Genomic DNA, 15,229 nt, shown 5'->3' with positions numbered 1-15,229 from the left:
GGAGCACAAGTAAATCCCGCATGTCTTATAGCAGTGTCTTTTCTGAGTTTAGGTCACATCTGCGAAACAAGCATCATGCTTATATGTTGTTAACTTTGTTATAATTAGTAATAAGTCTGTGTTTTGAAACACTTTACGTCTTTAGAGGATAAATTCCCCTTGAATTCCCTTTTTGATTATGTAGGGCAAGTGTAATAAATTAAGCAAAGCTTCTGTGTTTTATAGCAAATCTGAGACGGATTTTTCTTGTTTTACACAGGGTCAGTCAAAAGCTGGTACACTGTATGAGTCCACTTATTCCTCAGTTCTGAGACAATGATATTCTAAGGCTGGCCTTTTAAAGTGTACAGTGTATTATGTGTGAGTGAAGAGCAAGTATGATTGAAGTGCAATTGTATAATTGGCTGTGTTTTTGTATGTCTTTTTTAAGGGTGCCAGCTGGTATTTTGTTCACCCACGGCATGAATTATGTAACTGAGAAGTGTTTGCAATCTTAGAGACAAAATGGTCACATTAAATTAAATTGGCAGTAAGCTCTGCCACAGATCAGGCGTTTATCCTATTTTCCATGATCATAGAAGAGTGTTGGTTTTGTTAGAGAGTATGAGTAGAGTTTGTATCATACCAGGTGTTAAATGAGCTTAAGGGAGTGATATTTAGTGGTGTGTTGGTACCAAGTTCCAGAGATTCATTCTGACTTTGTCAGATGGAGTGCGGGCACAACCTCTCCTCTATAGTCATTTATGGATTGTATGGAAATCTAGTTCAGTTTGCAGTTTCAAAAACTGACATGTAAAGAGTTCAATCAAAGCTTCTCCAAATGATCAGCCACAGTATTGCACCTGTTGATTTACTTCATTTTTGTTTGTGTTACTGTACTTATTTATTTATTTATTTATTTGTATTACAATGTTTTTTGGTGGTGAGAGTGGAGGGGGATTTATTTATTTATTCATTTATTAACTTGTTTATTTGTTTATTGATTTAATTTTTTTCCCTTCACATCAGATCTTTTTTGTGCTTTGGGATAGTTTCATGAAAAGAATTGAATGTACACTAAACATTTGATATGTGTGACAGTATCGATTTGCTTTGCAGTGTGTAGTTTGTGTTGTGCTCTTTACTAGAAAATAAATCAATGACCCTCATTATTTCTCTTTGTTCAAGTTTTTGCTTAGTGCTTGGGTTCTTGGTGTTATGTCTCAGTTAAATGTATGCTTTGTATGCTTGTTGATTTGTGCTAGTTTATTCTATAATGAATTTGTAAAGCGCCTGGAGCCAATTGATGGGACTCGCGCTATAGAAAAGTTATTTATTATTATTATTATTATTATTATTATATGTCTTGTGTAAGAAACAATGAGAGCGCACCTTATACACACACTAACGCAACACACACTTGCATGCACACACTCTCTCTCTCTCTCGGTTTCTTTCTCTCTCTCTCAGAACATGGAACCAGCTTAATGTAATAATATTGGAATGGTTTTTATTTTTCCCAGTGGCAAGATTATAATCATGAATGGCCATTTGTTTTGAACAATTCTTCTCCGAAAACAATTCTTCTCCAAACAACAAAATTGCAAATCTTGATGTCACATTTGTCATTTCTATCACACATATTTATATATATATATACAAAGCTCACAGACCTGTCAATAATTGTATCACTTTGCGCACGTGTCCTTTCGGAACTTGCAATATGTAAACAACAAAATGGCAAATCTTGATGTCACATTTCTATCACACATATTTATATAATATACAAAGCATACACTGACACAGATCTATCAATAATGTTATCACTTTGTGCACGTGTCCTTTAGCAAATTGCAATATGTAAATATTGCAAACATCAATGGCAAACAAACGACATTCATTGTCATCGGCAAAAAGACAATAATTTGTCAAGTTCATATCTTTTTAATCTGAAGTGAAATGTATTTGGTGACATTTAACAAACAAACAAACAAAAACAACATTTTCTCCTCACTTTTCGCATCTGAGGAACAAGGCAAAGGCAAGGAATGGCCATTGTATGTACAGTACAACCAAACGCAGACACTTTGCTATATATATCCCTCTTTCCGAAACTTCTTGAAACTATGCTGTTTTGTTATCAATCGACAAAGATTCTCAAAAGCTATCTTCAGTAAATGTAAGTCCAATACTTCACCAAAGCTTTCACAGATGAACAAGTTATGTTTGTGAATTATGAATAATTTATCATTTTCTTTCTCCCAAATGACAAGTAGTCATTGCACACAACCTCCAATGCAATATGTTATTTTTCTTTTGGCTGAAGTTTATGTGCTCTTTGTCCACATTGAAAATAAGCACAATATGAACAAAACAACCTGTTGACCTTGTTTGTTTACATGTATTCCAATTCTTCAGATGTAAAAATAGCGGAATGTGTGTGGCTCTTACCTTCAAGCAAACAAATATATATATAAAGAAGTATAAATGTAAATTATGTATAAATTTGCAGCCAATGCAAAACTTGTTACAGGCTCTATTCAAAGCTGCAAAAGTCAATATTCACACTGACCTTTCTTTTGTGTCACAGAAAACTTGTTATTTTTAGTGCTGGGAAAACAGGAACACAGGCATGCAGAAAAAAAGGTAGGGCCAACCTAGCTCCCTCATAAGACCTGATTGTTCAGATTCGTGGAGGGTCTTAAAAGAGTGAGGGGGGGGGGGGGGGGGATGTCAACTGGATTACAATTAGAACCTCCTGGGACTATGGCAGATGGAAACGGTGTCTCAAACTGATTATCCAATTTTTAAATCAATAAATTATATGGGAATATAAGTTAGTAAGTACTTTCATGCCATCATTCTGAATTTTTTAGATATTGAAATAAAGGGAAAAAAACAAGGAACCAAGTAAGTTGTATTCATACATCGTCAATGTGGCGCAAACCTGCAGAAAGCTGTTTTGTAAAACGCCCCTACACCCCCCCCCCCCCACACACACACACACACAAACACACTTGCTAGAAAAGACCACAATGCATTCTTGAAATCAACAACACGGAAAATGTCTTCCATTCCAAGAAAACATAGTTTTTTCCAGACCCGATGCAGGTGGTTGGAACAAAAAGATTCCTCTGAGCGGATTGTCGGTGTTTTATTTCAGAGTATGGCAGAAGAAATAAGTACGTGTTGCAGTTAATAGCTCAATAAAAAAGATGAATATAAAAAAGAAGAAGAAGAAAGAAACAAAAGACAAAAGGGGCGGGGGTGGGTTTTTTTCAAAAGCGCAGAGGGTTTTTGTTGCTGTTGCTGTTTTTGTGAATTTCAACTTTCATCCTTAACCATAAAAGGCAGCTGCAATGAGTTTCAGTGATTTTAACATGACATATATACATGAATTTCAAACTTCAGTATATAAAAACATTCTTGTGTATATACAGAGCCAAATACTACAAATCCTGAAATTTCAGTTTAGAAAATGAGCTGTTTGAGAGAGGGGTGGGGGGTGGTAGGCTGTGAAGAGGTAAAGGGTTCTCAGGGAAGGGAAGGGAAGGGGTATTAAAGAGTCATTAAAGTAGAAGTGAGGGGGGGGGGGGGGGGAGGGTGTTCCTGTACTCAGACTTTAAAGCACAACTTTAGACTGACAAATGCACAAGTGACACGGATATGGGTTTCTTGTGCTTTTTCTTGTCCCCTTCCCAGGAAGTGAGCCTTAATTATTTTTTCTATTGTGATCGTTTTCATAGGAATAAAAGTGAACTAGTGGGTGTTTTTATTTTATGAACTTCAAGAGGAAACCACATTTAGGCGCATCCAGGTAATTTCTTGGAAATATTCGCATTTTTGTTGTGATAAATGTCAGTTGCAGTATAAAAACAGATGAATGAGAAGAAAGGGGGGTGTGTGTGTGTGTGTGTGTGTGTGTGTGTGTGTGTGTGAGTGTGTGAGTGAGTGTGTGTGTGTGGGGGTGTGTGAGTGAGTGTGTGTGAAAGTGTGTGTGTGTGAGTGTGTGTGTGTGAGTGAGTGTGAGAGTGTGTGTGTGTGTGTGTGAGTGAGTGTGAGTGAGTGTGTGTGAGTGTGTGTGTGTGTGAGTGTGTGCGAGTGTGTGTGTGTGTGTGTGTGAGTGTGTGTGTGTGAGAGAGAGAGAGACTGAGAGAGAGAGAGAGAGAGAGAGAGAGAGAGAGAGAGAGAGAGAGAGAGAGAGGGGATCAGCCAAACAGCCAGAGACAGAAAGTGACTTACATAGAATTGCTGGTGGGTGGATATATAAGACAGGGACATAAACATTCACAGAAAGTGGGCGACTCTGTTGCACCGATACCAATTAGTGAAACAATGTCACAACAGGAACACTGCTCTCTTTTTCTCGGAGCAAGCCAACATAAACCTTTTTTTTTTTGCGTGCATAGTCTAATTACCCTCTGTCAGGCTGATATATATTGGACGTGTGTCGGGATCTAAAAAAAAAAGGAAGCCTGTTGAGAATAGTACAATTAAGGCTGTGTTAGATTAATATCTCAGAATCGTGACTTCATAAACTTCACATTTAAATAAAGATCCATTGCCTCAGAAAACAGTGAAAAAGAGATCTTACCACGCTTTTACATGTGATAAGAGAACCCCACAGTTTGAGGACATTGAAAAACAAAGAGTAACAGCCTGGCCCCTTACTGCGCAGAGTAGGAATTTTTGTTGTTGAATAAATGTTGCAGATTGACATAGGTGTCAGTTATAAAATGATAAAATTAATTCTGCCCCCCCCCCCCCCCAAATTTTTTTTTTTTTTTTTAAATAAAAAATCCGAACTGAACAGAATGCAGCCAGACTGTTGATTTTTGTTATGTTTCCAAGCGGAACGATGCTTCTTTCACATGTATGAAGCCCGCAGACGGATCTATCGTTATTTACCAGATGTAACAGTGTACCTTTAGATATTCCAATGTCACGAACAAAGGTCATTTCAACATGAGGTGTCTTAATTCATGAGTACGACAGAGCAAGAACATGAAATAAACTAAAGCAACAATACTGTACCGAACACGCTTCTTGGCGCTGACAAAATGTGTCCACAATAAAGAACAGTGTCGTCCCTTCCTTAGCTGTGGTCACTTGCACAAACCAACCATGCATCCATGAAAGATTCATTTAAATGCTAAACGAAACAAAATATGTCAAAGAGAGGCTTCACTCAATCAGAAAAAAATACTGTCACAGATCAATCTACAGGATGTTAATAATGTGCAATAAATAGTAAAAATGTCAGATTTTAATTTTTTTTTAAATTTGTATTTTGTTTCTGTTTTTAAAATAAATGTTCCGACACAAATTGTTGGCACTCGGACACAAAAAGTCTCAGACACGTTTATTTTAGCGTTGGGTTGCCATTGCTTCAAAGACAGATTGTTGGTAGATTTCGACGTTCTGTGCAGAGCAAAGGGTTTGAATGTATTATTATCGTATTCTGAAGCTGCGATTAAATGACACCTCCATTGCAGGTGGCCTGTCGTGAGAGGTGTTGGTCAAAATAATAGACAAAGGGACCGCAGAAGGCGTCCTTTATTGAGAGATGTCCTCTTACCGGAGGGTCCTCACATCGCAGAGACAGTGCAACCCCCCTTTTAAGACCTCCACAAATCTGAGAAATTCAAGTCTTAACAAGTCGCGTAAGGCAAAATTACTACATTTAGTCAAGCTGTGGAACTCACAGAATGAAACTGAACGCACTGCATTTTTTCACAATGACCGTAGTCTGCCGCTAGTGCAAAACGCAGTGAAACTGACGAGACTGTTTAGCGCGGAAGTGGTTTCGCTGTGCTGCATAGCACGCTTTTCTGTACCTCTCTTCGTTTTAACTTTCTGAGCGTGTTTTTAATCCAAACATATCATATCTATATGTTTTTGGAATCAGGAACCGACAAGGAATAAGATGAAAGTGTTTTTAAATTGATTTCGGAAATTTGATTTTGATCATAATTTTTATATTTTTAATTTTGAGAGCTTGTTTTTAATCCGAATATAACATATTTATATGTTTTTGGAATCAGAAAATAATGAAGAATAAGATGAACGTAAATTAAGATCGTTTTATAAAAACAAATTTTAATTACAATTTTCAGATTTTTAATGACCAAAGTCATTAATTAATCTTTAAGCCACCAAGCTGAAATGCAATACCGAAGTCCGGCCTTTGTCGAAGATTGCTTGGCCAAAATTTCAATCAATTTGATTGAAAAATGAGGGTGTGACAGTGCCGCCTCAACTTTTACAAAAAGCCGGATATGACGTCATCAAAGACATCTATCGAAAAAAATGAAAAAACATCCGGGGATATCATACCCACGAACTCTCATGTCAAATTTCATAAAGATCGGTCCAGTAGTTTACTGTGAATCGCTCTACACACACACACACGCACACACACACATACACCACGACTCTTGTCTCGATTCCCCCTCTATGTTAAAACATTTAGTCAAAACTTGACTAAATGTAAAAAGGAAGGAGTCTTAAAATGGGGGTTGATTTTACAAAGGTTATGAAGAGAAAATGTGAAAAAGCAGGGTCTAACAGGGAGTTCCACTTTACTACTATACTTTCAAAAGGTTGTGCAAGCCATATCCTGACCGGACCCAAAAGACCAAGGAATCAAGATTATTTTGATTCCGTTTCTTAACACAGTTCGTGACTAAAGCTGTTGAGTAACTTGAGAATGAATACCTGTAATTATCACAACTTAATGAAACGGAGCATGACTCAGCGTGAAGCACATAATTTATCTCTCGGTTAACACAAGTCTATAAATACATGATTAGGCAGAATATATATATATCATCAGTTATGAACACACTCTTGAAACGAGTTTCTTGTTTAGTAATATACAGAAAGCAAACAGTCAATAACGATACAATCACTAACACAACTGACACAACCAAAAGCACCGAACACACCTCATATTACTCCCGTGAATAAGAACCTCTTGCCTTCACAATTCACTCGGCAGCTGTTTTCACAAATGCAATCGTTTTAGCACAAGACGCGAAAGTCAAATATTGCAGCTCTTTTTCTCCCATACATGAAAAGGTTTCCTTCGCCGTATCACACCTTGATAACTATATACGGTTTTGCAAGGGTTGACAATTTTGAACAGCGCACACACATTTTTCTGAATAACATGGCAATTGTTACAATGTATCACTTGATTACAAATACAAAGGGAACCCTTTGTAATGTAAATGCTGGTCGTGTAGGCAAGTATTAGCAACAAACGGGGGGGGGGGGGGGGGGGGGGGGCCACCGTACACGACCGTGCATGACTAACATGATGTTTGCTGTGACTGAACATGACAGGTATTGTGTGTGGGTGGGTCGGACCTGGCAGTGATCAATACAAACAAAACTCACCGCTGACAGGCGCCAGAATGAATGGATACTTTTACGTACATCTTAACTTTTCAACTTTCACTTTTAACTCGCAACTACACCTTAATCTTTCCACTCCACTGTATATTTTCCTATCCCAACTAAAGCGTTCATTCCTGTGTCAATTCATTCTAACTTTCTATGCCATTAAAGGCCCTCCACTTTCCTATCTGGCACACTTTTCGGATCAAAGATTTCTTTTACAGGGGTCACGTGACCGCCACTCAAATTGAAGCGGGAATCAATGCTTTAGTTGGGGTACAAAAATGGGTGGAATATTATTTTTCTTTCTTCCATGTTCTACATTTAAGCACTTTTTTTCAACCACCTTCGACTGTCAAACAGATATATTCACTCTCAATTGTAACGCGCATGTCCATACAGCAGGGATTTGAATTGCACAAACTACAAGACGATTTCACAAGTCTTGATCACTATCCTGTGTGTACTGAATCCCCAAACCTGAAATAACTGTATGCCCAACATTTATACAGCCTGCAACTTTATCTCTGAACCAACGAATAGTGATGTAGCTTGGTGCAGTTTGGGATGGGTTATATCTCCCCAACAAAACGTGTTATAGATTTAAATGAAGTTCTTTTACTTGACAGCTTCCTGGTGAAAATTAATTAGCTTTGTCTTGACTATACAAGATGGGGAGGGGGGGTGGGGGTGCCTGTAGGCAGACAAATTACATACATCTTTATACACCGAGAAAGCGACACCTAGGCCACACCTTGTCACGACGTCACGTGAAGGCAGGGGAGAAAATCCACAGCACAATCCCTGCGACTATGACGAACCCACATAGAGCGAAGAGAAGAAGTTTACAAATGTGGGCCCGCTTCTGTTCCACCGACATGGGCTGTTCTTTGGGCAAGAAGGTGGTGGTCCGAACCACATGAACGTTCAGCGCACACGACTTGGGCGGAGGCAGGTTTGAGCTAGACGACGAGGAGGTCTTGGACGATGATTGAGGCTTCCCAGCCTCTATGTCTCCATTGCACGTTCCTTTCAGGTCAGCCGAAGAGGAGCGACGGGGTTGCTTGGCGATGCCGTTGTCAACCCAGTGCTTGGGCAGCGAGCCGTTCTTCATGTCGTGGGGGTCCCAGGTGTCGTGTTCCGAGTTCTCCAGGAGCCACTTCTGGCGCTCGCTGCGGTCCATCTCGTCGTTGAGGATGGAGTCCATGAGCAGAGGACTCTCCTGGATGGGTGTCAGGGACAGCCCTGGGAAGCCTACGTAGGGGAGTCCGCCCCTGCAATGAGATATGGATTACACGATGAAGTTTTGTTCTATCATACCTCTGCTGATTATACGGAAAATATTTATAATTGGAAAAGTATATTTGCGCGTTTTTGGTTTATGTTTTTGTTTCGTTCCTTGACGTCATGAGAAGCCTGAAAAGGGAATCCCCCCCCCCTCTGCTGCTACCCCCCTCCCTGCAAACAGGTGTATTTTAACATCAGGTGTGCCTTTGTGATTTCTTCGTTAGGGAGGGTAGTGTGAGTCTAGAAGAGAGAGAGAGAGAGAGAGAGAGAGAGAGACTTAGACTTAGACTTAGAACATTTTATTCACATAAAGGGTAGACATTTTAGGCCATAGAGAGAGAGAGAGAGAGAGAGAGAGAGAGAGAGAGAGAGAGAGAGAGAACAAGAACAAGAACAAGAACAAGATTTTATTCCTTTAAGGCCTTAGCCCCTTCTCTTCCGACGGTAAGAAGAGAGAGAGAGAGAGAGAGAGAGAGAGAGAGAGAGAGAGAGAGAATTGAATTTGAATTGAAATTTATTTTACGAGGGTAACAGAATAAGCAATGTATACATGCTTTTTTTCATCTGGCCCTCGCGCATTGAGGGGTAACAAACAAGAAGAAATATAAGATAAGTTTAACCATAGTACAAATGACATATTTACCATAATTAATATGTCAAGCAACCAATAAGACATTTTCAGATGCATTGTGATTCTTTAGCAATGCTTGAAAATTATATATAACAGAGAAATATTTGTTTGTATAAAAAAATATCCTTCATGCATTATATAATAATGTTTTTCAATATAATCAGAGAGTACAGTTATATTTTGCCAGCTGCTTGATATTATTTCTTACAAGTTTTGTAAAAAGAAACAGCATGTAATATTCCTTGAATGATGTTTCATGAATTCGTAATTTAATTATATTAGGAATGGAGAGAGAGAGAGAGAGAGAGAGAGAGAGAGAGAGAGAGAGAGAGAGAGAGACATGGAGACAGACAGAGAGACAGTCAGCCAGACAGACACTGAGACGCAGAGAGAGAGAGAGATAGAGACAGAGACAGGTAGACGAAGGCAGACAGACAGATATGCCCGAGGACCGACAGAGAGATAGGAACTGGCAGCATACTCACCCCATAGACTTTTGCTTGCTCCATGAGTTGAAAGTGTACATCTGAGTCACCATGGTGGTGTTGTTTCCGCTGCTTCCACTTCCAGACGATGAACTCATTCCGTAATGGCACCTCAGACAGTCCTGACTTTACATCACTTCATGACCTGCCATTGGATAAAGTATTTACTTGCGATGTGTAGGTTTCTGAGTGGGTCCAACTGACGAAGTGTAGGTCTCCGAGTAGGCGCAGGGATGTGTAGGTTTCTGAGTAGGTCCAACGAAGTGTAGGTCTCCGAGTAGGCCCAGGGGTGTGTAGGTCTCTAAGTAGGTTTTCGTCTCAAAGTCCCTGTCGTATGCTGTACTTTCCGAGAAGATCCTCCGTTCAGGTGTTGTTCTTGTGCAAACCTTGAACCGTTAAACTTGGACGGAAGTCCTAAATATCAGTTCCAACTTTTACTCTGGATCCAATTTCCCGTAAAAGTTGATTCTTTATCGGGAAGATCTTCCTCTTAACTGTGGATGCAGGTATTGAAGTCGCCTATTGAGATCTGCAGAGCTAAGAACTCTGAAGTGATAGTTCTCCCCGCCAACCTTAGTGTCTACCTTCTCCCCTCTTGAAGTGTGGTCACAGGCTGGTGCGTGATTTGGTTACCGCTGGTGTTCTGCAACAAGCAATACGACAATGGTTATAAATAGCTTCAGAAAAAAAGAAAAAAAGAGAAGGAAAGAAACAAAGAAAACAGTACAGAAAGAACGAAATAAAAGAAAGAAAGAAAGAAAAGAAAAAAAGAAAGAAAAAAATAAAGAAAGAAAGAAAAAAAGATAGATAGAATCACAATTTTTCACACATAAAAAGAAACAACCACACATAAAGCAAAAGTAGCGGCTGGCATATTCTATTCAGCAACCTGGCAGCATATAATCATTTGCATGTTTCTATCCATTCGACCATGGAAATTGTTGATTGTCAATCATCTCTTGTCGATTTCAGCCTGAATGCATGCTAGCGATCTTCCAGGTCTGTTGTCATTGTTCTGTGAATTTGCATGCACGAAACTGTCATTTTTCTCCACCTCCACCGAGAGAGAGAGAGCAAAAGAGAGGAGGGGGAAGGAGAGAGAGAGAGAGAGAGAGAGAGAGAGAGAGAGAGAGAGAGAGAGAGAGAGAGAGAGAGAGAGAGAGAGAGAGAGCGAGAGAGAGAGAAGAAAGAAAGAGAGAAAAAGAGAGAGGGGGATGCAAAGAACATGCACAACTGAATAAAACACAAAAAAAAGAAAGACGAAACCACAACAGAGAAACGCAACGAATGAACTATTTCATCTCCGTTCTATCTCCTGTACTGAGTGCGAGACGTAGACAATAGGACGCCAGACATCCTCCCGGAGATGTAAACACACTTTCTTTCAGTACACAAAAGAAGCCTATACTCCCGTATCATTGAGAAATACCTGCATTCATTTCTCAAGAAGCCCACACTCCCATATCATTAATAAGTGCTGTCCTTTTTGCGACTAAGGAAGCGTTCTTTTTTAATCCGAACCCAATATGTCATTTCTGCCATGAACAGTGGGGAAAAAGTTCTGAATGTCACCACCGCTTACACTCGAATCGCAGTCAGCTACAATGAAAAGATCAGTACAAAATATAAGGTCTACAATTACCATTCACGCTGAATTATTTTCTCTCCAATCTCTTTACGATACACACACAAAACGAACTTTTTAAGAAACGAATTCAGAATGCGGTCTAGGTCGCAAGTCCGCCCAAGCACGCCTTTATATGTTGCTGAAAAGGACAGCCCGTAATTTTTTCCCAAAGTATGACATCGACATTTTATACAGCGTGTATCCGTAAAATTAATTCCTCCCGGAGTTTCAGTCACTCAGATGCTGTGGGCGTTATCCCAGTACGCCCGAATCAAAAGAAACAACAACTACGTGTACATGTAGTACAGGCGCAGAGAACTAGACCCATGAACAGCTGTGAGACAGAGGGACAGACAATTAAGGAGGCGGAGGTTCAAAAGGATGCTACGGAGGAGAAAACATGCCCCCAGTAGTCACGAATATCGTTCACACCTACATAGATAACGCGGATTTAATGTTGACACGAGCGTGATGTATGTGACACGCACGGTACAACAAACAAACAAACAAACAAAACAAGAAATTCCTCCGAGGTAGGAAAAACACCCCCGTTGGTCAAAGGGAAATAACCATTCTCACTGCCACCAACTGAGAAGGTTATTTCCCTTTGACCATTAATATGTCCCTCTATAAGTCCTTGTAGAATCTTAATCCACCAATAACTCCCTAACCGTGTGTTGGACTGGTCCCAATTTTTGTAAGGACCGTCTCAGGAATGTATAGAACCTGTTCACCAAGTTTGGTGACGATCGGTCCGTTCATTCTTGAGATCTATATGCGAACACAAACACACACACAAACAAACAAACACATCGACCGAATCCTATACACACCCCTATACCGGGGGTGTAATAAAAGAAAGAACTAATGATAACCTTAAAGGCACAGTAAGCCTCCCGTAAACCATCACAGATACTGTCAGGCTTTTACACACAGTACAAACACCCTTCCATTTGAACGCTCACCAAACGCGGAACATCCTAGGTGCCGCCCTCCGTAAAGAGCGAGCAATTTTCAAAGAATTTATTTTTGCGTGGTTTATCTTACCCCTGAGCCATCGTGAACCAGTGTGGTCAAGTTTCCCTTTTTCACAATGTAGTGGTCAGTTAGTAATTTGAATGCGACTCGCTGTGAGCTTATCTGCAATAGCACGTTATTAAGTACCTCTGACTATGCACGAAACAAACGGCAGTGGTTCACAAGAACTCTAGCGATGGCTTTTGACTGTTCAGAGGAACTGGCGATAGACCTGTATAAACCGGTGCGTCCCGCTAGCGCTACGTGTCATTTGTGCTACGTATCGTTTGCGCTATTTTCTGTAGTGCTATCGACACAAATTGCCCAAAACAGAGGTGCTATCGGCACGTAGTGCTATAGCCACAATTCACACATGCCATTATCACTACGTCTCAATAGAACTACGTATCGATATCACTATTTAAACAAGAGGCGAAGCCTTCAAGGCTCACGTAAGAAATCCACAAACAGTAACACAAACCAGAGATACTGTTCTCTGCACAAACTCAATCACTCCATCACACCCACACAGTAAGCATAGGTGACACGGTGCAAGAGTGCGAGACACTAGATCTAGATCTGTCTGTCTGTAGCCTACTTACGGGGACACGACTGCCAAATGGCCAGATCGACACTGCGCTTTCGACAGCGCTTCCTCGCGCAGACACTGGAAACACGCTGTGCAGATTAACCTGTAGGAAATCTCCTTTGGTATCTTCTTTATCTATTTTTCTGGAGCTACGAAACCGAACAATGTGAAATCGTCTTCTCCGAATCGGCGAACTGCAGCTCGGTGATAACTGTATCTATACCACAATCCTTCACGCGATCTGACCTAACCTTGACCCCTGACCTGGTCTACATACAACACACGACACAAACCAGTCAGCTGTTTTTACCCCCCCCCCCCCCAAACCCCCCACCATCCGTTTTCTTTGGATACACACTTTAACTACATACGTGCCGACGAAATGTTGATCATTGCTTCAATACTTTGAAGCTGTTGCTTGAATAATAACCAGGTAAAATTAGTATTTCGGTGTTAATGTTAAAGTTTCTACCACAGACATACATACATACGCACGCACGCACGCAATCACGCACGCACAGACAGACAAAAATTAGCATCGCATAGGCTACACTTACGTGAGCCAAAAAAACCAATGTACTGTAGCGCTACGTGTCGATAACGCTACGTGTCGATAGCACTATACTACATGTTCAAACGGCAGACACTTCCCTTTGTGTGTGCGTGTGAGTGTGTATATATTAGGGAGGTTTAGAAATTGCGTCCCTATCAGCTACGTCACCTACCAGGACACCTATCTCACATGCGGGTCGCGCTGCGTGTGGTGATTAGGTACGTGTTCACGTAGCAAACCCTTCCATACGTCAGCGCAACGTATACGTATGTCAGATTTTATCAAGTCCAACCATCCGAGAAGGGTGTAAGGATGCTCAATATTTTCGGAAATCTTTCCTTCACGCTTCAGTCCATATTTCATAATTCTGGTTTGTAAACATCGTAGTCGCCGATACGCTTTAAATGTGAATAGTTTGTAAAGAGCTGGTCGATCGATGCTCAAACGGTCTTGGGTGACCCCCTGCCCTGGGTTTTCGAGGCAAGAAACAACAACAAGCAACCTACCACCAAAATCGCGGCGGTGGGACGAAGTCTGAAACACATGTCACAAAGGTGTAGTCTGCAACCCGGCGCGACTTCCACGAATACAAGGTTAATAATGTTCACAACTTGCAGCTAATTATGTATTATCTTGTGGAAAAAAAATGGACTCTCAGTGTGCGATAAATACGACAAACCCCCACCCCTGATAGTAAGTGCACCAACCGTCACTTCCCTAAAATTGAGCAAACACAAATCAGTCGTTCGTCAAGTAGCTTGGTACATGTACAGCAAACTACTGGAGAGCCGACTAATATTGATCCCGGTCACAACCACACACTGACTGATTACCTCGGGGACATCTATCGGAGTGCTGTTGTGCGCGCGAAAGGTAGCATCCGTGACGGAGGTTGGACAGGTATCCACATACTCCTGGTGTATGTTTGTGTAAAAGCACTGACGCGTTTCCTCATTTGTCTTTGTTTGTTTATCTCTGTGCATAGTGAATCCCCTGACAGTGACACGATGTTTTTATTTTCAGATAACAAATCGGGGCAGAACACAATCAATTAACTCGCGGCGTAATCTGGAAGGTCGTGATATCAGCTGATGAAAGTTTACTTATCTATCGTTTTCATTCGATGATTGTCTACCTTTGCAACGGTTTTCTCTTTTTCCTTCGATATATGTTAAGCTACGTTTGCGCACTTGCTATTATTTTCCATATCGTTTATCAGTATTTTGAGAGGTTATATACATCTTTCACTTGTGACGATCCATAGCGATAAGATATAAGCACACAAGTCCTATCATCTCTCCTGTAAAAGTCAGTGCGACATCCGGGCGCAGGCACAAGTACAGTGTCTTTCTCGTCTGTATCATACATGTTTTCCGCGTATTGTTCCTATAACTTGACGCCATGCAGTCAGAGACTATAGAGTCTATAGTCTCTGATGCAGTTATCACAGACCGAACGCTTAATTCAGTTAATATTTCCAGCCTTCTTGTTCTATTTTGCAAACGGCAGAAAGATGTAACACTGGAAAGAAAAGCTGAGAAAAAGGACAGGACGAATGCATCAACGGGAGGAAGAAGAAAGGGAGGGAGTGGGGAATAGGTATGTGTAGTGGGTATAAGAGAGAGAGAGAGAGAGACCGAGAGATGGGGGGGGGGGGGGG

The 15,229-nt window shown here is 40.7% G+C and overlaps 1 protein-coding gene across 1 annotated transcript in view; it reads right to left on the bottom strand.

Annotated features, from left to right (window-relative positions):
• Positions 1–1,472: 1,472 nt before the first annotated feature.
• The window catches only part of LOC138959755 (uncharacterized), a 49,347-nt gene continuing 35,590 nt past the window's right edge, over positions 1,473–15,229 (bottom strand). The window contains exons 2-3 of the mRNA XM_070331363.1: positions 9,784–10,426; positions 1,473–8,654 (exon numbers count right to left, since the gene is read on the bottom strand). Of these exons, the coding sequence (XP_070187464.1) occupies positions 8,147–8,654; positions 9,784–9,881 (606 nt within the window). The 5' untranslated portion in view covers positions 9,882–10,426 and the 3' untranslated portion in view covers positions 1,473–8,146. The remainder of the gene's footprint in view (positions 8,655–9,783; positions 10,427–15,229) is intronic.

Source organism: Littorina saxatilis, linkage group LG2, assembly GCF_037325665.1.
Source record: "Littorina saxatilis isolate snail1 linkage group LG2, US_GU_Lsax_2.0, whole genome shotgun sequence".
Classification (NCBI taxonomy): Eukaryota; Metazoa; Mollusca; class Gastropoda; order Littorinimorpha; family Littorinidae; genus Littorina; species Littorina saxatilis.
Note: the sequence above shows the minus strand (reverse complement) of the source record. Positions and strands in the feature narration are given on the sequence as shown.